The sequence below is a fragment of the Pseudorasbora parva genome, chromosome 20 (genome assembly GCF_024679245.1).
Source record: "Pseudorasbora parva isolate DD20220531a chromosome 20, ASM2467924v1, whole genome shotgun sequence".
NCBI lineage: Eukaryota > Metazoa > Chordata > Actinopteri > Cypriniformes > Gobionidae > Pseudorasbora > Pseudorasbora parva.
Window position 1 is genome coordinate 4,800,231 of NC_090191.1, and position 24,246 is coordinate 4,824,476.

Sequence of the window (24,246 nt, forward strand, 5' to 3'; positions counted from 1 at the left end):
TAGCCCAGAATCTGCCATATCCTGTTCTGTTAGGCACAGATTTGCCAGTGTTAGCAGAGTTGGTGCAGGAGACAGCATGGTGTGGTGTAGTGACGAGGGCTCAGGCTAAACATAACGTACAATCTATCCCACCAGTAGAAAACTTTAAAGCTCTGCAGATGATGCCTTTTTCCTCAGAGGAGGTGCTAGGAGAATCTAGACCTACTGAGGAAGTTAGGCTGCAGCAACGTAGAGGATGGGTAGAAAAGTTAATTGAGACCTCAGAACCAGCTGGAATACAGGCAGAGGCACCTGAACTGAGTGAGACAGACATTGTCATTCAGAACAATGTAGCACAGCTCCAACAAGAAGATTCCACCTTAGCTGCTTGTTTTAGGCATATTAGCGAGAAGCGAGGTGTTAACACTTTGTCAGATGAGACGTATGTAATAAAAAATGGACTACTGTACAGAAAGAGTAAGGAGGAGGGAACACAGTTGGTTGTACCCAAGACACAGAGAAGGGAGGTGTTAGCAATGGGACACTCCATCCCCTGGGCAGGCCATTTGGGGTTTATGAAGACATTCATGCGGATTGCTAAGAGGTTTTATTGGCCAAGAATGTACAGTGATGTTAAAGAGTATTGTAAGACATGCCCTGAATGTCAACTCGCTGTTGGTCGCACCCCTGTTTATGCTCCACTGGTACCACTACCCGTTGTTGACACACCCTTTGAGAGAATTGGGGTGGATATTGTTGGCCCTTTGGAGAGAAGCCAGGCAGGGAATAGATTCATTTTAGTCATATGTGATTATGCAACGAGGTAACCTGAGGCGTTCCCACTTCGAGAAGTCACTGCTAAGCAAATATCCACAGCACTCATAAAATTGTTCTCACAAGTAGGCATACCTCGTGAAGTCCTCACAGACCAAGGTCCCAACTTTATGAGCTGCACATTACAACAAGTATATCAGCTGTTAGGGATTAAGAGAGTACGAACCACCCCTTACCACCCACAGACTGATGGTTTAGTTGAACGGTTTAACCAAACCCTGAAGGTAATGCTCAAGAAATTTGTCTCTGAAACAGGCAAAGACTGGGACAAGTGGCTGGCTTTCCTCTTATTTGCCTACAGAGAGGTACCACAGGCCTCAACAGGGTTTTCACCTTTTGAGCTCCTTTATGGCCACCATGTAAGAGGACCCTTGGACGTGCTGAGAGAGAGCTGGGAAGACATGGACAGGTCCAGTAAGCAAAATATCCTCAACCATGTCCTCAAGATGAGGGAGCAACTTCAAAAGACCACTGCACTTGCTCAAAAGAATCTACTACAGTCCCAAGCCCAGCAGAAAGCATGGTATGACAAAGCAGCACGGACACGCACCTTCCAACCTGGTGAAGAGGTCCTGTTACTGTTACCCACGTCAGAGAACAAGCTGCTGGCAAAGTGGCAGGGCCCCTATCGAGTCCAGCGGAAAGTAGGTCCAGTGACCTATGAAATTGAAATTCCCTCGAGAAGCCAACCACTTCGCATCTTCCACATCAACATGTTTAAGAAATGGCATCCCCGTGCACAGCCCGGAGAGCCTGTGCAGGGGGCAACAGACTCAGTGACTGACAATGCCCTGTTTGTGAAAGCAGTGGAGGAGGAGGAGGAGGAGGAGGTTGAAGAACAGTACATTCCTGGTCAACGAAAGAAAGGTCAACTGAGCCTAGGACATCTGGGTAAAGAGCAAAGACAGCAACTATTAGAGTGCTTACCTGATCAGCTCTTCATGGAGACACCCGGTAGGACTGACCTGGTCTCTCACTCCATTGTCCTAAAAGACCCTAAACCCATCCGCCAGCCAGTCTACCGTGTGCCAGAGCGGCTACTGTCAGTAATGAAACAGGAGCTAGACACTATGCAGGAACTGGGAGTGATAGAGCCATCCACTAGCGAGTGGAGTAGTCCGATTGTGCTGGTTCCCAAAAAGAATGGCTCTCTCCGGTTTTGTCTTGACTTCCGCAAGCTGAACAGTGTCAGTAAGTTCGATCCTTACCCCATGCCAAGGGTGGATGAGCTGGTGGAGCGGCTAGGAAGAGCTAAATATCTCAGCACATTAGACCTCTGCAAGGGGTATTGGCAAGTTCCTCTGCAACCGGAATGTAAGGAGCTTACAGCTTTTAAGACTCCCTTTGGGCATTATCAGTTCCAGGTTCTTCCTTTTGGGCTTCATGGGGCTCCAGCCACATTCCAACGAATGATGAACCAGATTCTCTGTGGAACAGAAACATTTGCAGCAGCTTACCTTGATGATATTATCATCTTCAGTCAGAGTTGGGAGGAACACCTGGGACATCTTAAAGAGGTGTTACATCGGATTAAGGCTGCTGGACTGACAATTCGCCCTGACAAATGTGCCCTGGCTAAGATGGAAACTCAGTACCTGGGGTTTGTGCTGGGACACGGGGTGGTCAGGCCACAAGTCGGGAAGGTCGAGGCCATTTTAAATGCAGAGAGACCTAAGACAAAGAAACAAGTCCGGTCTTTCCTGGGGCTCATAGGCTGGTACAGATGCTTCATACCAAACTTCTCAGCCCGGGCAGTTTCCCTGACTGACTTGACTAAAAAGAGCCGGTCCAACAAAGTGGATTGGACAACAGACTGCGAAAGAGCTTTCCGGGACTTGAGGGACTCTTTATGCAAAGAGCCAGTGCTCCAGAGTCCTGACTTTGAACAACCTTTTACGGTACAGAGCAGACTGATGCTTCTGAACAGGGTATTGGTGCTGTACTATTGCAAGATGCACAAGGACAACTTAAGCCTGTGGCCTATATCAGTCGGAAGCTCCTTCCCCGTGAAACAAAGTACTCAACAGTGGAGAAGGAGTGTCTTGCGGTCAAGTGGGCTTTGGACTCTTTGCGTTATTACTTACTTGGACGTAAGTTCCGGCTAGAGACTGATCATCGGGCTCTGGCCTGGTTAGGCCAGATGAGAGACACCAATGCCCGAATCACTAGGTGGTTTCTGGCTATTCAACCTTTTGATTTTGAAGTACTTTACAGAGCGGGTACTCAAAATTGCACAGCTGACTTCCTCTCAAGGACACCTCAAGAGGTGTCTGGAGAAGGAGGGGGAAATGTCACAGACTGACTGTGACCCCAGACTTTTATAATGAAGGGACTGAACATGGGTATGTGCATACACTGAACTGTTTCCACCATTACACATACACACAAACTAAATGCCGGCTAAAAATACAATCTGATGTTGCGGGTTTGTAAGCTGATGTTGGTGTTGTAATATCCCTTATTCGTCCCAAGTTATCACTTTCCTTGTTTTGTTTGTTTAATGCTAAAATGTGTTGAAATGTTTAATGTTCAGTGATGCATGCTATTATAATATCATTACACACACACACAAAAAGAACAACATACTTTACAACATAAGAGTTTATTTAATTTCATTCAGTATCAGTTTAACTTCAATACATTTCAAACTGCAACACATACCTTCGGGTGCACCTTTCACTTGCCAAACCAGTACACATGGAAAGTAGCCATTTTTAAGCTAGCATTTGCTCATCAAAGGTTACTTCATCTAGTTCTGACCTCATGGGGGAGGGAGAGAACCTGGGATGTAAGTGTTTCCTTATATGTTTTGTCTTTATTGTTTTGAGCTCTGTACATGTTAGTAGTTGTAAACAATATATGTTGTAGAGTTGAAATGTTGTGAAGGTTTTTTTTGTTTATGTCTTGTCATCTGTATGTAACCTATAGGTTTTCCCCTAAAATGGTATGCTCCAGAAATAGGAGGAGCCAAAGCCTATAAAAGAGGCAGCCATTTTAGGGAAAAAGGAGGATAGTGTGGAGAGATTGAAACACGTTTGTATTTTTGGGCCTGTACATTGGCATAGCCAACTTACATTCGTATATTGCAAGTTTATTTTCTTTTGTATTATATTTTTTGATTATTGTTCCTGTTTTTTTTCACTATTGGTACTGTATATATATATAATATTTTTTCACCTTGGTGAATAAAACTACTGGACCGTGCATTTTTGTCCCCAGTCACCTATTTTACACCTCGGTCTGCTGGTACATCCTAACAAAGGGGTTTTCAATAAAGTTGAAAATCTCCTTGTGCTCATTCACATCCTTGAATCTGGATTCAAATTCCCCCCTCAGCTCTTCCAAAACATTCACGAATCCTCTGTGGCTGAAGTGCTGTTGCAGAGATGGGTCATTTGTGATGACAGCTCTGAGTTTGGGGAATTCTCGGTCAGGTATATACAGGACAGTTATTTTGTTCTGAAATGCTCTGATTGCATTCAGCATGTTGCTTGGAAGCTTATCTCTTTCTTGAAGCTGCAAGTTGAGAGTGTTCAGGTGATGTCAGTCAGAAAGGCCAGCTGTGTGATCCAGCATGGGTCTTCCAGCTCTGGCTCCCGTTTTCCTTTGCTGCCCAGGAAAGTACAAATCTCAGGGAGGAGGCTCAGAAACCTTTCAAGCACTTTTCCACGGGACAAACATCTAACTTCACTGTGCATCAGTAAATCACCATACTCCGTGTCATAGTCCTCAATGAACTGTCGGAACTGTCTGTGGTTCAGCGCTCTAGAGACGATGAAGTTAACCGGACGGACTTTGCATCACGTTTTGAAATGTATTATTTTTCAGTTTTGATACCAGTGACTCCTGGTGTATGATGCAGTGGAAACTGATAAAGTTGGGTATTTCTTCTCATTTTTCATAAGCCCAACAAGCCCCTTCTCCTTTCCTCGCTTGCTAGGAAATTTTTTTGTGTGCATTTTTCATCAAAAAAATGTCAGAAGTGCATTCAGAATGTCCTCACCTCTCGTTTGGCCAACAAGTGGAAGCAAACACAACATTTCTTCTCGGAAGGTCTTTTCTTTTGGGAACTTCACCTAAACACACAACTGAGCAACATCTGTCATATCGGTGCTTTCATCCACCGCGATACTGAAACAAGGTGCTGCTGACACATCTGCGCAGAGCTGGTCACTCACGTCTTTGCCGATGTTTTCAATCCGCCTCATTATGGTGGAGTCAGATAATTGTAATCCTTTGATTTGCTTTACAATTGCGTCCTTGTTGTCAAACTCTGCAAACAATATTTCTGCTGAAGCCAAAAAGCAATCTTTCACAATTTCTGAGTCTGAGAAGGGTTTTTTTCCCCGAGCCAAAATCCACACGATCTCAAAAGATGCCTCAGTTAAACGTTCAGCTGTATAAGTTGTCCGGTGTATGAGCCTTTGTTGTCCAGAAAGAGAATAAGAAAGCTTTTTTCTCCTTATTTCACTTTGACGTGGGTAACTTTCGTTGAATTTTAGGTGCGTTGTTTGGAAATGCCGCTCCAAATTACTTCGCTTAAAACCAGAGCGGGGTTGTTTGCATAGTAAACACAAAGGGTTCGATCCGTGGAGGACAAATAAAAATTCTTCTGTCCACTTTTTTTGAAATTTTCTATGCTCATCTTGTATGACTCGTACCTTTCTCTTTTTAGCAGGAGTTGACTCTCCACAAACCTCGTCTCTGTCATTCTGTCGATTCGCGTTAGTTGCATGTTCAGAATCTTTAGTTCCTTCGTTTGTCACTGTCACATTGGTTTGTTTCTGTCCACTTGTTTCGCGACTTTGTTTAAAAATAAATCGATCCATTTCCGTCTGTATATAAAACAAGCTAACTACCATGAAAATGCTGTAAATAACCGCAGCTATAAGCTATAATATGAAGTGTCAGGCTATCCTCCAATCATATTGCTCCATTTTAGCTAGTCTATAACATTTTATTTTTTAGTAAATCCCCAAAAATATTCAATGTTCACAAGCATGCTAATGGGTATGCATGATATATATTTTAATGTAAACTTTATTTTTACCCTTAAGTCATTTTTTTTCACCTCAGCTGAATAATTACACAAGTTTAAATGGGTAAATCTTCAACAGATATTTTTTATTCTTCGTTTTCTTTTCTGACATATTCAGTTATTGTTAAAACACACTACACGTGCTTCTTCTGTGCATTTTCAGCGCTTTTTGTGTGAGATAATATTTATTTTGTCCATCAAAAGTGTGCTTTCACTTTAATTGAGCGTCAGCAGCGCAGCAAAAACAGACTCGCCGAAACCCCCGCTTCACTGCTGCTCACGCGCTGCTCCTGCTCCCGGTGTGAAATATGTCAATAGAAAGCTTGAAATGTATTTTAATCAAAACCATTAAAAATGAAAAGAAATAAAATTGAGTATTATATTCCGCACTGAAGCGCATGAAGCTTGCCAACAAAGCACCGGCAACAGTAGCCTAATGATTATGATTGTGTCAAAAATAGCAAGGGGACTTTTTACTTGTTTATTAAATATAATAATAATAATGTTAATAGTGTTTTCTGTGTCAGTGTCAGCTGCAAAGATGAAGTTGAAGATGCTGAGTCGTCATCTCCGCAGTGAACGCGCCAAGAGAGAAATGCACATTTCATACAGACACACTATCAGAGTGGCTATAGCCACTATATTGAAACTATATATAGAAATATATTTATTTTCATTTTTAATGGTTTTGATTAAAATGCTTTCAAGCTTTCTATTGACATATTTCTCATGTCTGTGAGGCAAGTAGCTTATATGCTGAGTTTCGGTTCATTTATGAGTTCACGCTATATATGCGAGTGATCACTCCCGTGCCTCCATATATTGTCTGCTATATTTGCTTCTTATTTATTAAATACAGGAAATTGGTTGATTTAACATTAAGATACAATTTATATCAAACGAAATTAACTTTACAGAAAGGCCTTCTACAAAACAATAGGACCACTTAAAGGTGAACTATGTAGTATTTTTGCAGTAAAATATCCAAAAACCACTAGGCCGGTGTTATATATTTTGTTCAGTTGAGTACCTACAATATCCCAGAAGTTTCCAACTATTTGTAAATTGTGAGAAAATTGCTATTTTAACTAAGGACAGGGACGTTTCAGCATTGCATTTGAGGGGGTTGCCTGTCAATTGCGTCATATCTGCGCTACCCTCGGTTTCGGGTTTTATTTCGCAGGAGCGTTTTTACTCTTAGCAGTGTGAACAAGTGAACGCACGGAGTAAAGTCATAACATCGGTTTGAACACACTTAAATGTATCTAATGTGATTAACAGAGCTACATTACCTCAAAATCATAACCGGAAGAGCGGATCTGTGCAGGCGCCCGGCGAATGTGTCCCGTCCCGTCATAATAAAAGTCCCGGTATTCGCGAGGCGGGGATTTGTTTAACAATCGATCCAGCAGCTGTGCTCAGGTCCAGAACACTCGGTCCAGCTCTGCTTTAGACTACAGTAACGTTAATAACCGCATGCATGAACGTGATTTCTGCCCGAGTCCTATTTTCCACCGGCTGTGATGAGAAGACCACATCTCCCAAGATGCTGCGCTCACACTTTGTGTCATCAAACTACGATTTATTTTGAATAGGCGCCCTCCAGTGGACAAAAGCTGCATAGTGCACCTTTAAGTGTTCAAAATAATTTTTGACTCACTCCAGGTCTTCCGACATGATGTGTCCAATCTTCCTCATGCTGTTCACTTTTCATATTCAACATAGTTTAAATAAAAAAATAAAACATTACATTTAAACATAAATATGTAACTAAATACCGTTTTTAATGGCTACAACAATATGGCCTGCCCTGCAGTACAGAGAAATTGTCGGATCAGATTTGAGCAGGTGAGCGTGAGTGGATTTAGCCAGCAATGCAGAAATAAGCCATAGCTTTTTTATTTACAATTTTTTGGTCTACATTTATACATTACTACTATAGTACTATAGTAGCTACTACTAATAAAACCGATCTCTGGGGACCCCAAAAGTATGTTAGAATTGTCCTAACTTAGCGTAGTGGAATGTATTTGGCATACATATGGTACGCAGTTTTTCGCGTAACTTTGTAATGTTGAATCAGTGCTATTACTGTTGATTTATGGTTGAAATCTCAAAAACATTTTAATATCAACGGAGGGTGCAAAATGATGTTGAAAAAAATATGACTTTGTAATGTTGAATCAATACCATTGATTTGTGGTTAAAATATCAGTATTGCTCAGTCATTACCCAATCATTATCTAATCGGCATGAGCGTAATTTGCCTATCACAGGTAGCTATAAATAGTCAGTTGCGTGCGGTATTTGTGATGTCGTCCCAATGCCGCAAGTTTGGTGTTAGGAGAACGCGGTAGCTTCGTTTCCTACAGTAAGCTGTGTCAATAGAACCTGGAGCGCAATATGGCTACTCCTAGTAAAGTTCGAAAGGAAGGTGAACACTCGGTGGAGGGTTTCCTTTATAATGGTTCGGCCAGAAAACAGTCCAAGAATTCTCCATATTTCACTGCGGTAATTCAAACAGCTAGGCAAGAATACCACAGAGTGGTCGTTGTTGCCATGGACAAGAAAGTCACCTTCTCTCAAGCCGAGAAGAACGGCAACGCAGTGAGGCTGAGGAACATCAGGCACAGCATAAGTAAGTAGCTTAAATATTTTTACAGATCAGCTTCATGGGTGCTGTGTCTTGTAGCTCACTGCCAGATCGGCATTAATCAAAGTAATTTGGTTTCTCTGATCCAGGTGGCTTTGATGTCATGTATTCACATGGGACCAGTGTGGAGGTGACCAGCTTGCCGTTTCTGAGATGCGTGCCGCCGAGCTGCAAAACCATGACCGTAGCGGGGGTGAAGGCTCTCGTCCCAGACAGAAGGTGAGAGTCGGACCGCTGTCATTTTGCTTTTCTATTTGTGGCTAAAATGGTTAGAAAACTAATGATGTGCTTGTGTGTTTTTTTGGTTGTTGTTTTTTTTAAGGTTGGAGAGGTCCATGTGTCAGCAGTCGTGACGGCCAACAACTCTGCCTATGACCTGAAGGAGGTGCGCATCTTCGACGGCATGGGCAAGATCAAACTCACCTTGTGGGATAGGTTCGTCGACGTGGTTGATAGCGGCATGTCTTACGCATTCAAGAACCTTTCAACTCGCAAGATAGACGGGTGTATTTGCCTCTGTACTGGCCCGTCCAGTGTCATTGAGGCAATTGCTGATTTGGAGGTGGCGGAGCAAGAAGGCGGCGAGGAAGAAGATGGGTCAACGACGCTTCTCAGCGCCACAATAAAGGGCATAGAGGTGACCATCCAGCGAAGATGTTCGAGCTGCCACCATAAACAGAAGAATTTTGAGGAGAAGTCAACCATGCACCGATGTGAGGGCTGCAGGCTTAAACAGACGTCGCTTTCCTTCTTCACTACTTTTGCCGGGAAAGCTGCAGTATCAAGTGAGCAAAGCGTGGAGAATGTGGTGCTGACAAGCTCGGCGCTGTCTACATATCTGCGTGCCTCCTGCCTTGCAAGCATGTTCAACGATTCGGAGTCGATAGAGGGTTACTTTTTGCAGTCGTCTGCCTTTGACCTTAAAATCAACGTTGATGGCTTCCTTGTGTCTATCCTGCCAGCTGATTCAAAAAGTGGTGTTGGCCCGTCAGAAGCAGCACGTCCGTCTTCACTACCGGAGGAGCAGTGTGACGAAGAGGAAAGTATGGCCCTGCTAGCAGAAGTCGGAGAAGTACAGCTACTTTAAGGAAGGCGAGGCTCAATTCGTCTGCTGGTTTGTTCGTAAAAATAATCGTTTTTTGAGTTTAGACTATGGTCTGATTCGTTTTTGTTAATTGTATTTGTTCTGATTTCAAGTTTTACATGCAAGATTTTGTAACTTTAAAAAAAAAATGTCTTTCTATTTTCCTTGTATTGAAGTTCTTTACGTGTTTGTAAGATTTGGTAAATGTTTAATCTTTCAATTTTCATCTACTGTGTGCTAATTGAAGTGGAGTAAAGGATTTAGAATAGCCCTATTTAAAATAACATCATAAATACTGTATTAGTCAATTTAGCTATAATGATTTGTAGAAATCGAGACAGAAGCGCGTAGAATCATTTAATCATTTGTTGTGAATCAATCGGTTCAATTGACGTAGTCTAAAGCTCCGGTTCTCTTGTCACTCGCCAGAGACAGATTCATGCTAAAGAGACACCCAGAAAATCGAGAAAAACTAGACGTCCAGAAATCTAAACTGTTGTCTCGAATCTGGCCTTAATTGTCCCGAAAATTATACTAAAGCAAAAGCTTAAGAAGTTATTGTCTGATAAACATTAAAAATTGATTGAATTGAATAAAAACTGTCTGCGGAGGTTGAGCCGTCCTGCAACCATCCCCGCTGCCGCCGGCTGCTCATTGGCTGCAGCATTCAAAGTTTTTTTTTTTAAATTTTTTTTATTTAATTAAAAAAAAGAATAAATAAAATAATAATAAATAAAATAAAATAAACGTATGCGGCTAGGCGCAAATTTAGATATTGATAAGCTAATTTTCATTCATTCCGTTGACATGGCTGGTGTACCGGAACCCCAACATGCTGCTAAAAAGCAAAAATGCCTCGGCAGGTACCGGGAGGAGTGGGTGGGGAAGTATCCATGGATTGCTACAGCCGTAAGCGATGAAAGTAAAGCGTTCTGCAAAGTGTGTAGGAAAGAGCATGGTGTTTCTCACGGAGGGGAGGCAGATGTTAGGCTCGTCCTTCTTTAAGAAGCAGGATGATTCCATGTATAATAAAATAGATGCTGCTGAGCTGACCGCAGTGTTCCACTGTGTGGCCCACCAACAATCATATAGATGGCTTGACTGTGCGATGCAGTTAACACCAAAACTGTACTCTGATTCGGCTAAACACGTCAACTGCAGTTGCACAAAAGCTGAGGCACTGGTCACAAACGTCCTGGCACCACTCGCATCTGACTTCTCTCAGAGCCTCGAGTCAAAAGCTTATTTTTTTCAATTGCAACAGATGCCTCTAATAAAGGCAATGTGAAAACATTCCCGATCTCTGTGAGATTCTGGACTCCTGAGCAGGGCATCCAGAACAGAGTTCTTGATTTCTTTGAACAGGCAGCCGAGAGCGTAGATGCTGTCACTGACACCTTGCTGAAAAAATTAAAGGAACACAAACTCAGTATCCACATCTCAGCATGCTTGGTTGACAATGCGGCAGTAAATTACGGTAGAAAACACTCCATTTACCAAAATCTTAAAAAAGTCAACAGCAAGATCCTGCCCGCAAACTGCCCAGCTCACATTATACACAATTCCGTTAAACGTGCCAGCAACGCACTGCAAACAGATGTGGAAACTATTGTGATAAAATCATTCCACCCTCAATTTTTTTTTTGAATTTGCTGACATGGAGTACCATAAACTGTTGCCCCACGTCCCGACACGATGGTTGAGCCTGCTCCCTGCAATTGACAAGCTTATCAACAGCTGGCCAGCTGTGCGGAGCTACTTTATGTCGCTGGGAGAGGAGGCTGGGTTTGTTTTTGGTTGTTTTTTTTGTTTAACCCCCTCCGAGAAGCTATTGTTTTGGGCTAGTAGTTGGCGGATTTTGTTGTAAAAACTTGACAACCCTGTCTGCACACGCCCTGGAATAAACTTAGCCGGTGTTGTAAAAAAAGAAAAGAATTTATTGATACACAGATTACTTACCCAACATGATAATCATCTTTGAGAGAAATTATGAAGGTGAATGCAGATACAAACAAGCTCTCCGTTTAGGATTCGAGTAAATATAATCCAAGCCCCTTTGATGACGTGCATGATTACGTTACTGTTTATCATCTGTCCGTCATCTGTCCGTCATCGCCTTCAGGAACAGAATGATTTAAAAAGGGAACAAGTCATTGTTTTGTTGCCAAGTCTCAGTTAGACAAAGAAAATCGAACTTACGATCAAGCAGCAAGTCATAGACAAAAGGACCTAAACTGAAATTGAATGAATAGTCCATAGTCCAAATGCAAGATCCCTCTTCAGTTGTTTGTGGTAGTCACCACGGTCAGCTTTGTCTAAGAGACTGTGATCGCCAGTCAGAATATGTTTCCTTGGAGGACAAGGGCTCGAAGACTAAATAGATGGAATCGCACTTAAGAGTGGAAACACAAGATGGAAAACTGAGCAGAGAATAATCCACACAACTGCAAACCATAGAGGCAGTTTGATCGTCATAACCGCAGCGGAGCAGGAGATTTAAGGATGCTAAAAAGGAAGTATATTTAGGACAGCATAAGATTTGGATGTTTTTCAAGGACTTTACGGAATGGAAACAGAATACTTAGCTGAGCTTATTAAGCCCCACAGTCCAGGCGTAACACTAAGATCATACATAGAATACGTTTCTCTTAACTCGTTCTGTAAATGGTGGAAAAATTATAGAAATCATCATTCTTTCTAAGGGAATGTGAAGTAAACATATGAGAATGTTTAAACATGCTTTCAGACTAAAGCCCTAGAGTTTTGTGCTGTCCTGTGACTACAAATAAACAGAAAAAGACGTGACTGAATAAGTGTGTCCTCCCTCTTTTGTGAAATATTGGTAGAAAACCTTATTTCTGTAAGTTTACTGTGCCATCCTGACAAATTAATTAATTATTATCAATGTATCGTTTTAATCATAAAATTGTGATAAAACTGATGCTTGGGTTTAAAATATTTAAGTAAAAAGCAAATAGGCAAACATTTATCATGTTCATTTAACAATAGTTCTAGTTTCCAGTCTGATAACACTTCTCTTTGTTGGTGAAATGATGGAGTTGTGTGACGTTGTTTCAGAGAGAAGAGTTAAGGGAGGGTTTAGCACTGGAAACAGTGTGATTTTGAGCTCAGCACTGCAGGATAGGGCTGGGAATCGATTCCAAGGCGTTGAGAATCGAGTCGATTCTGATTCCATCGAGGGAAATCGACTCCTCTTTAAGAGCGCTTTCAGTTCAACGGAGTTTAGCATTCATTTGTCTCTCGCTCACTAATAATGATTGGAAGTCTATTTAATTTCTTCAAAAGGTTCTTTTAGACATTTAGTTTCAAATAACCAGCTAAAAATAAAACTATTTAGCTGTTCTTTTAGGTCATTGTGTGATAATGTCAATAGAACCTATTTCTAACGACTTATGATGGTATTCTACACTGAAACGTTCAATATCCATATTGCTGATTATTATCCTACCTTTCATTCACTTAGGTTAATGATGTTTATTGTCAGTTTCCTTCTGTGATCCTGCATCGTGGACAAGTTTACTACATTTTAAATCACATTTACTGCTGGGCTATATGGGCCATTTCAGGAGCATCCATAATTTAAAATCAATCACAGTTATTGTAACAAGAATTAAAAAAAAAAAACAAGAATAGAAAATGACAGTCTGGAATTGATCCTTGGAACCAGGAACTGGAATCAATTCCAAAAATGTCAGAATCTAACAGCTCTACTACAGGACAGAGACTATTATCCTGGCCCGGCCCGTTGAAAGCCCTGGCCCAACTGTGGATAAGCTGCTATTGCCAGATCTCCACGTTTGGATCATTAGAATTTTTTTTAAAAAACAGTTATATTATTATTTTTTATTTTTTTGTGCAGGCCTACACATTTTTATGTGTTTTAGTTGATACAGATTTATACTTCTGTTTACATGTAAAATAGTGACTAGTTCATTCTTCATTTGGCTGATTGGGTCTGACTCTGGCTTCTTTACTCCTCTCGAGTCACTGGACGGATTCAGGACTCTAAGGTGATTTAATACCATAACAATAATAAACACATTATTCTTCACAGTCTCTCAATTAATACCACCCTGATGACATATGAAACCAGTTCACTCATTCATGAATACTCATGTGGAACTCCAGGGTCATTTTATACCTAAAACCTTTCCCACAGTGACCACATGTAAACGACTTCTCTCCAGTGTGAACTGTCATGTGTCTGTTAAGGTTTCCTTTTATATTGAAACTCTTTCCACACTGTTGGCAGATGAACGGCTCCTCTCCAGTGTGAATTCTTATGTGGTCTTCAAAGTGTTGTTTTCGACTAAAACTCTTTCTACAATGAGGACAGGTGTAGAGTTTCTCTCCAGTGTGAAGTCTCATGTGACTGTTCAGGTTTCCTTTTTGAGTAAAACTCTTTCCACACTGAGGGCAGGTGTGAGGCTTCTCTCCAGTGTGAGCTCTCATGTGCCTGCCAAGGCTTCCTTTTTCAGTAAAAGATTTTCCACACTGTTGGCAGGTGAACGGCTCCTCTCCAGTGTGAACTCTTATGTGGTCTTCAAAGTGTTGTTTTCGACTAAAACTCTTTCCACACTGAGGGCAGGTGTAGAGTTTCTCTCCTGTGTGAAGTCTCATGTGACTGTTCAGGCTTACTTTTTGAGTAAAACTCTTTCCACACTGTTGGCAGGTGAAAGGCTTCTCTCCAGTGTGAACTCTCATGTGCTTTTTAAGGCTTCCTTTTACAGCGAATCTCTTTCCACACTGAGGGCAGGTGTGAGGCTTCTCTCCAAAGTGAGCTCTCATGTGTATTTTAAGGCTTCTTTTTAGAGTGAATCTGTTTCCACACTGTTGGCAGGTAAAAATACTTCTAGTTCCCTTATTTTCAGCCCCTTTTTTTGACAAAGTCTTTTCAGCATGTAAGGAACTAAAAGTTTTTTCTCTTGTTATGGAATCTTTTTTCTTTAATTGATCTTTCTCTTCCATTTCATTCAGTACTTCAGTCTCCTCTTTCAGCACCGTCAGGTCTAAGGTGAAAAGAGACAAATGCAAATTAAAATAAATGTTGGGTCACTTAATGTGTTTTTATTTGAAGAGACAGAAACCAGAACAATAAAAGAACCAACAAACATTTTTATATTTTCCATTCTCAACAGTCAGACCCATACGGAGCCCCTAAAGCAGGGGTGTCAAACTTCCTGGAGTTTGTGGTTCCTGGAGGGCCACAGGCCTGAAGAGTTTAGCTTCAACCCTAAATCCTTCAGGGGGTATTTCAGAAAGCAAGGTTAGCTTACTGTCAAAAATAATGAATTCTCGGTTGATTAAAGGGGTACTTCAGCGCTGGGAAGATTAATCTGTATTTAAACTGGGTCATTAATGTATTAGAAATGTGAAATTATTTTTGAATTTGGTGCTTTCTAGACTGAGAAAATACAGAAAATGTATTTTTGTCTTATGGGGATGAAAGACAACAATTCCCAGAATGCTTCACTGCTCTACAAAGCCACTCCCAAAACTACCGCTACTGAATTGCTGGATCACTTCCCAGCCGCATTCATTTTCATAAAAAGCATGATCATTCGAATATACTCCAGGGTTTCTACTGATACAAAGCCATATGCTAATCACTGAAGTAACCCTTTAACCCAAACCTTGCCTACTCAAGGTTTCTGGTTACAAAGACATGTATGAGAGTAAGTTCATTCATCCCTGAGTATGTTAACACACAAGACAACTTCAAAAGAGCGACAAATCAACAAATCACCATAGAAAGGACATTAAGAAAAAGTGTGGCATACTGATTCAATTTGAATGGCAAGGAGAAATTTGGAGCGATCTGCTCACTACACATTAGGGATGGGCATTTCAAGCAAAAATAATATTCGAAGATCAACAGGAATTATTTGATTATTATTCGAAAATTGCATGCACACATATAGGCTACCATAAACATAAACAAAACATAAACACAGAAAGAGAGAGAGAGAGAGAGAGAGAGAGAGAGAGAGAGAGACCATTCACACTCTCAGTATGTATGATAAATTGTTAAATTAATTAGGGAATAGGACATATTAACTCAAGCCATATAATTATTATCATAAACATGCGGCTGTTATTTGACATTGCCCCAAGTTACCGTAACCGCTGTATGCCACGCAATTCTACTGTGTGTGTGTGTGTGTGTGTGTGTGTGTGCTTGTGTATGAGCAACACTTGGGTGCACTTGTTCAGGAAGAAAAGCAACCAGCATGTTTTGATGGAGCGGTGACGATAAAGGTTCACGATCGTGCTTTGGAAGCAGTCGGTGATTAAAACTGCTTCAAATATCTATGTTGTTGATTATCGTAGCGTGAGTAAACATCAGTAAACAACACAATCGTGTATAACGTTAGTTAATTTATCAATGGAGCATGCGATCTATGGTGTGTGTTTAAATACATTTGTTTAGCTGACCACTATAGGTGTCAGTTTGTTTATTGTAAAACCACCCAAACATAAACCTAACATTCTCACAAAGCGTGCTTCATCATTCAAATGCGCTAACGGTTACTCCATTGTTGTTCTATGTATAACGTTACACTAGTCTGACGTGCAAAACCGTTTTGCTTGCTACTGCTAACGTTTAGTCGCATACAATAGTCCATAAACCGAATCATGTCCTCATAAACTGCGAGTAAACACACAAATGTTGACAGGCCACTAAATACAGTACATACCACAGAGACGGACGTCCTGATGTTGCTGTTTCTCCGCTTTGTGCGCACTCATCATTCTTTAGCTCCGCCCACACGATACGCCTCCAGCCGCTCGTTTTTTTTCCGGAAAGACTCAGTACAGCCTATATTTCTTTTATAAATATAATAAAACTAAAGACTTTTCAGAGATATGAAGGATGCAATACTACTCAAGATTGGCTGAAACTGAGTGTCCCCCCCCCCCCTTAAATTAATATAAGTCCGATCTTTAATTCCCGCGCTATACGCACATTTAGCAGAGTTCACGTCAACGAAAGCAACAGATATGAGCTGCACTTAATTCATCATCAGCTCATGCTCAAACACCGCAATAGAAATGATTTGTATTAGTGGTCTGATATTAATCCGTCTCGAAAGAATTGAGAAAGGCATTTACTCCTGAATAAATATCTGATCAAAGAAAACGACAAGTAAGCAGGTGTAAAAAGGCCATAACTCTTGAACTGCGCTGAAGAAAGGCTCACTGCAGCACATCTCAGTTTCTTTTAATTAATGAATGTCTAAAATATAAAAAGGAGAAGCCTTAAATGAATGCGTCACCACCACATTAGCACCAAAAACATGTAATGTAAGGATACTGGATGATAATCGCAGTACCTATTCGATATTCTATAATTAAATCAACTAATCGAATATTCGAAAACCATCCCTACTACACATCAACACTTTAAAGGTGTCATAATCTGGCTTTTTTTAAAAATTTTATTCTGTTGTCAACTAAGTTCGTTTGTGTGTTTTTTACATTCAAAAAGTCCAGCGTGCTAAAGGTATGTTCTGTTAGACACGTACACATAAGCAAAACAATCTATAACAATGCAATACTATTACATATAAAAAACACACTTTACTCATGGTGTGTTGCACCATTCCTGTCGGATCCAATATAGAAGAATGAGCATTTTTTTAATCTGAAATGTCTACAAATCCAGCATCGACCTGAGATTTACAAATCGATTCCGCAGTGAATTGAAGTGAACATGTCTTCCCCACATCAGCTGGAACTTTATTACAAATAAAGTTCAACTACTCATTCCTAATATTAGGATCCGAAGGAAGCTGCAAGGACTGTGTTCTTCCACAAACAGGAATAGCGCAATATCTTGCTATCTTCTTTGTAGCTCCATGGGTTGGTGGGCGGGGCTACTGAATAAGACGCGCTGTAGAGGCGCGTTTCATCACTCACTGACTTAAAGTTGCGCACACAATCGTTTTCTGGGCCTGGTGTCTATAAAAGCTTTTCTTTGACTAACAAGGATGTTTTCAGCTCTGAAATGTACAGGATATTCTTATATAACCATATCTCAAGGGAAAATCTCAAGGGAAAGTTGATTTCTCAATTCATCACCCCTTTAATATTGTCAAATGCTGTTATACATTTGGATGAGGAAACAAAAAGTTCTGAAGGACTAACTAAAAAAGTTAACAGTGCTGCAACAAGTTTCTTTCTTCATTTTGATGACATCATCGCAGACTTCACCTTCTCAGCAAATCTTCTGTCCAATCAAAATGCTCTCTAAAATCTAAAGCCCGCCCCCTACACTGCTGAAGCTGCGGCTGAAATCGGTCAGCTGGTAACACATTTACTAATTTCTACATGGTGTCACGCAGCTTGTTCTCGACACCATGTATGTAGAAATCTGAGTAGAATTTTTTTCTTGTGGGTATCAGAGAACTATTGTGTGATTAAATGTGTGTGGTTAATACGGAAAAGCGGAAATGTTCGACAACTGCTTTTCTCATGAAGTATGGAATGTCCTGACCAGAATAAACTTTGTTCTTGGTCTTGCCACCTTAAGAAAATTAACTCATTTCTTTGTTCTGACGGAGTATGTACCAAGCTTAAGGGTGTTGCTTAATCGACTCGGCGTCCCCTACATTGATTTCATGCTGTAAAACACTGGTGAGTGTAGGAACATCCCCCAATAAAAGATTTTCATCTTCCCCTTTAGCCAATGTCTCATGATTTAGCTCATAACATCTTATTTGTGCATATCTCAATTGTGCATTAATGTTATGTTAAACAAAGTTTATTAATTAAGGGATGCAGGTTATTTTACCTTTGAACACTGTTGTTCACTCATCTCCCCTCAGACAGTCCGTTAATGACACGCTTGTATGCAATTATCAAAAAGTCCACAAGATGGAGCCATTTATCGGGAAATCCGATATTACAAAACCGATACCCGATTATGGGAAATGACTTAAATATCGGGGAAATATCGGGAATCCGATATATCGGTCGATCACTGGTAAAAACAAGAGATATTTACGAAAAATTATAACAATAATTTGGATGAAGCCACATGCATTAAAAACTAATTGATCAGGACGAAACTTTTACTTATTTGCTGTTGTATTTTGATTTTCACAATGCTATGTTTTCTTTCCGCTCTCTGTACTAATTTACGTACTTTTTTAATCCTTTCTTTACTTCAGTCAGTGCTGTTTAGTTTATGATTAGTCAATGGTTAGTTCATTGTTTGTGATTTGTTTTGACGTATCAAAATAAAGTGGAAAAAAAAACCCAATGCAAATAAAAGACACTATGACATGCTCCACTATATAGCACTCCACTATGACATGCTCCACTATATAGCACTCCACTATGATATGCTCCACTATATAGCACTCCACTATGACATGCTCCACTATATAGCTCTCCACTATGACATGCTCCACTATATAGCACTCCACTATGACATCCTCCACTATATAGCACTCCACTATGACATCCTCCACTATATAGCACTCCACTATGACATGCTCCACTATATAGCACTCCACTATGACATGCTCCACTATATAGCACTCCACTATGACATGCTCCACTATATAGCACTCCACTATGACATGCTCCACTATATAGCACTCCACTATGACATGCTCCACTATATAGCAATCCACTATGACATGCTCCACTATATAGCACTCTCCACTATGAGATGCTCCACTATATAGCACTCCACTATGACATGCTCCACTATATAGCACTCCACTATGACACGCTCCACTATATAGCACTCCACTATGACACCCTCCACTATATAGCACTCCACTATGACATGCTCCACTATATAGCACTCCACTATGACATGCTCCACTATATAACACTCCACTATGACATCCTCCACTATATAGCACTCCACTATGACATGCTCCACTATATAGCACTCCACTATGACATCCTCCACTATATAGCACTCCACTATGACATGCTCCACTATATAGCACTCCACTATGACATGCTCCACTATATAACACTCCACTATGACATCCTCCACTATATAGCACTCCACTATGAGATGCTCCACTATATAGCACTCCACTATGACATGCTCCACTATATAGCACTCCACTATGACACGCTCCACTATATAGCACTCCACTATGACATCCTCTACTATATAGCTCTCCACTATGACACGCTCCACTATATAGCACTCCACTATATAGCACTCCACTATGACATGCTCCACTATATAGCACTCCACTATGACATCCTCCACTATATAGCACTCCACTATGACATGCTCCACTATATAGCACTCTCCACTATGACACGCTCCACTATATAGCACTCCACTATGACATGCTCCACTATATAGCACTCCACTATGACATGCTCCACTATATAGCACTCCACTATGACATGCTCCACTATATAGCACTCCACTATGACATGCTCCACTATATAGCACTCTCCACTATGACATGCTCCACTATATAGCACTCCACTATGACATGCTCAAAAGGTTCTCCTATGACAGGATTAAAGGAGCTGGTGGAATCACTGGTTTGGTTTCCCAGCAAACATGACATCACGCTTTACACTGTATAAAAAAAAAAATGCTGTAAAACAAGGTTGTACATTTTCCTCCCCCTAAGTGTCCTGACAGCAAATAATCATGTGCCAATGACAGAACCTGTTTATCAAATAATTTAAGGAACCACAACCGGATAAATTGTTAAGTGCAGGTTTGTCAGCCAAAGTAAAGCATTTTACAAGTGAAGCGTCATTGTTTTGAGCTTCAACAAGTTTTTCAAACCAACCTGTTTGTTTCTCAGTTTCTTCATCCTTCACTCTCAGTGTTTCTTCAATCTTCACATCTTCAATCTCCTCTTTAATAAACTCCATCTTCATGTCTTCACTCTCCTCTTTAATAAACTCCATCTTCATGTCTTCACTCTCCTCTTTAATAAACTCCATCTTTACGTCTTCACTCTCCTTTTTAATGAACTCCATCTTCATGTCTTCACTCTCCTCTTTAATAAACTCCATCTTCATGTCTTCACTCTCCTCTTTAATAAACTCCATCTTCATGTCTTCACTCTCCTCTTTAATAAACTCCATCTTTATAATAGTGTGTCACGTGGATCTCAGTCGCTTCTCCAGGAGTTTTTCTGTTTGTTTGTCCTGTTTAAGATGAGAATAATTAACAGAAAGAAAAATAAATCCACTCTAATCTCTCCTAGGTCAGTAGTCAGTGCACTGGTCAGAGAGTGATGGTTTGTTTAATTTATTGAACTTTTAAAATTACAAAAGTATCTTGACACATTTTCACATTTTATAAGTATAAATTGAAATATAACAATTGAAATAAAAAAAGACTGAAGGGGGGATTTTGAAATCCACTGCCGCTTCAATATACCTGTATATATTTATATCCTATAACTTCATAATCAAAACCTTAATTAATATTCATCTTCCTATATTATCTATATTATTATAATGATTCTTTCCAGTTATGATTTTGTTTTAGTTTCTTGTTTTCTAAAGTGTGTATTTGGTCTCTGAGGAGTGACTGAGGGTCTGGCCTAGAGATGTGTGATGTGTCACTAAACACTGGCAACAAGGTCGTGTGTTTGGATTTTGGAGGTATCACACACCCCTAACATGTCAGGAGTGCAGCAACAGCGTTTGCTCACTTAGCCCGGCTTCCAGATATGAAATATGGATTTGTCTTTCATTTAATTTATTATATTTTATTCCTTTTATATTTCCTTTTACTGAAACACTAAAGAATCAAGATGAATATTGCCTGTACTATTGTGTGTCCCTCTCACTAAATGAAAGCACATGTTATCAGTAGATTTTGGTAAGAACTGGTTAGAACTGGAGCTTAATCAGCTCCAACCTTGGAGAGACTGTGTATCTGTGTGTGTGCGCAATATTCTGTGTTACAGATCAGAATGGTGTTCAATGGGCATCCTAAGCGATGGGTGGACTTGTTGTTCTGGGCAAGCTGGCGCCTGCTCCAGATCTGGAAGGTCACTACAGGCCTGATTCTGGGGTGAAAGCATCAACAAGTGACACGTCAGTGGAAACGTGCATCAGATTAACTGACTCGAGTGGAAATTTACCATGACTGTGCATTGTCTCTGAGCCAATCAGAACCATCCACATCGCAGTAATGACGTGGATAAGACCTTGAAAATGGTATAACTGTTGGGACAATTGTATGTACGATAGGGCGAGGCAACGAGACGGTGAGAGAGGGAGCGCGGCCTACGAACTCCTTGTGAGACTTGAAGCTGGCTTCTGCTTTTGAAACTGCAAACTATTCTTAAGTAAATTTTTCTTTTATTTAATTGCAATCCTGACTCTGTCTTCATTTCTTCACTACTGGTCCTGGGTCATAAGCTGTTAACCCCTAACAAGACAAAAAGAGTATTATTTTTTGTGAATGAGCAAAATTATGGTTTGAATTCCTCCATTTAGTTTGATGAATATAACATTTTCCTAATAACAAAAACAAATCATATCTATTTTATATTAATTATATCAATAATATCTATTTTTCTTTTGGAAAAGTCATATTCATTTGAATGAAGTAAAAACAGATTTAAGACGAGGTTTCAGTTCATTTTAATACTTTTAAAAACATCTCATATCTAAAGTGTTTTTCTCAGGAAATATTCTGTGAACAATGTTAAATGACACTTCTTTGGTTTTGTTACACAATACCGGCTAAGAAATCCCAAAAAAATTCCCACTCAAATGAGGGAAACATATTGACTCAAACTAATTTTTGATGAAGGAGATAGAAACAAAGAAAGATCTAATTGATTGATTGCTGCATTTATCATAAATTCAATCAAGTTTATCTAAAAACAAATGCTTGGAGACTTTTAAAACCCCTCTTCAGTTATCTAAAGTCCTTTTGATATAGTTTTTGGTTTTTAAACATAACTCCTCTCCTCACTCCTTTTTTTATTTGAAATAATAAGTTCATCACACATTAATTGGTTTGAGTATATTATTAGCTGGTCAGTAGTTGAATTCTGATGGTCAGCTTTTGAGTATTACTGAACTATATATTAAAGGTGTGTCATTTCTGTTAAAAAAATATTGTATTGTCATGAATTCTATTTCTGTGAAAATTATATAAATATGTATCAGTCATAGTGATGGACCAAAATTACCTATAAAAAAAAACACTCAAAACGATCACTATAAATGAATATAATAATGCTAATTACACAAACCCATAATATATTAGTCAGCTTATATTTATTTAATGATTTGTAGAAATCAAGATTTATAGAAATCACGAATCACTGAATCATTTGTTGTGAACCAATCAGTTGAATTGACTCGGAGAGTCTAAAGCTTCGGTGCGTCGTCACTCGCCAGAGACTGAATTTATGTTTGAACTTATTCACGATACAGATAAATGAGACGCTCCTTCTGTTTACTCATGAGCTTATTATTGTTACTTTAATCAAACAACGCTGATAAATGTTAGATAAAGCAATGCAGTGTTACATTTAATCATACATCATTCATTCTGCTAAGCTTTAAACACTTTAAACGCTTAAAACACAGACCTTTCTTCAGCCGAATCACAACTGATGCAGGAGCGCGGCACGGCCTTATGACGTCACATATCAAAAACAAAATAAAAGTCCTGTTCTTCTTCTTCTGGTATTTAATGGCGGATTGGCAAACCAACATGAATGGTGCATTTCCGGCACCTACTGATATGGAGTGTGAAGTGTACATGGCTTTGGGAGATATGAAAGAATCAACCAATAATAAAAAAAAAAATTAAATTAAAAAAAAAAAAAAAATCCATATCTTTTGCCATTTCTTTCTAATCTCACTATATCTCAACCCCTTGATTTCTGATTTACTCAGAGATACATTCATTTCTATTTGTTGATGATTTAATGCTTTTTTTGCCAGCTGGTCTACCTCCTCATTTCCGTCCGCACCCACATGCGCTGGTACCCAAAGGAAGAATACCAATATTCCTAACTGCCTTACTCTAAATAAACATTGTAGAACTTCAAATATTAGATCCTGCCGAGACTCAGATTTTACACTTAAAATATTATTTAAAAATATTTCCACTATTTAGAGCAGCCATTGAATCAGCACATATCACTGTTCTTTCTGGTTGAACTTCTTCAATCCACTGTAGTGCTATTATTATAGCTAATAATTCAGTAGTAAAGACTGATATATGATCCAATAATCTTTTTGCTATTTTTATGTTAAATGTAGGAATGAATACTGCTGCTGCCGTTTTACCAGACTCTGGCTCCTTTGACCCATCAGTAAATACCTGTAGTACTGAATAATACTCTCGACTAACATATTGTTGAACTATTAACTCAGTTTGTATGCTTATTCCTGGTTTTCTTATTTCTTTATGTATTTGTAAATCAATTAATGGCATAGGAAACATCCAAGGTGGAACTGCTGGTATTGGAACAGAAGGGGCTATTAGTGATCTTTCAATCCCAAGCTGTTTGCCTCTTTCTTACTACCCAACCAAAACCTGCTATTTCTTTGTATTCATATTCCCAACAATCTTTCAGGAGTTGAAAAGTTAACCTCTCATCTCAGTTCAGGCCATATTGTTCCAGGGACAGAGTAAGGACAAGGCCCAGGCCT

General features: G+C 39.8%; 2 protein-coding genes across 2 annotated transcripts; one reads left to right on the forward strand and one right to left on the reverse strand.

Moving 5' to 3' along the window:
* The first annotated feature begins 3,485 nt into the window (after window positions 1-3,485).
* LOC137049361 (uncharacterized) lies at window positions 3,486-10,221 on the forward strand. Its single transcript, XM_067427907.1, has 2 exons — window positions 3,486-8,723; window positions 8,827-10,221. Exons 1-2 carry the CDS (start codon window positions 8,658-8,660, stop codon window positions 9,589-9,591), a joined length of 831 nt encoding a protein of 276 aa, XP_067284008.1. The 5' UTR covers window positions 3,486-8,657; the 3' UTR covers window positions 9,592-10,221.
* Window positions 10,222-11,504: 1,283 nt separating this feature from the next.
* On the reverse strand, window positions 11,505-23,223 carry LOC137049296 (gastrula zinc finger protein XlCGF28.1-like). Its single transcript, XM_067427802.1, has 3 exons — window positions 23,175-23,223; window positions 20,397-20,760; window positions 11,505-14,618 (listed from the first exon to the last, which is right to left on the reverse strand). The coding sequence occupies exons 2-3, from the start codon at window positions 20,695-20,697 to the stop codon at window positions 13,708-13,710; spliced, it is 1,212 nt and encodes a 403-aa protein (XP_067283903.1). The 5' UTR covers window positions 20,698-20,760; window positions 23,175-23,223; the 3' UTR covers window positions 11,505-13,707.
* Between the last annotated feature and the right edge of the window lie 1,023 nt (window positions 23,224-24,246).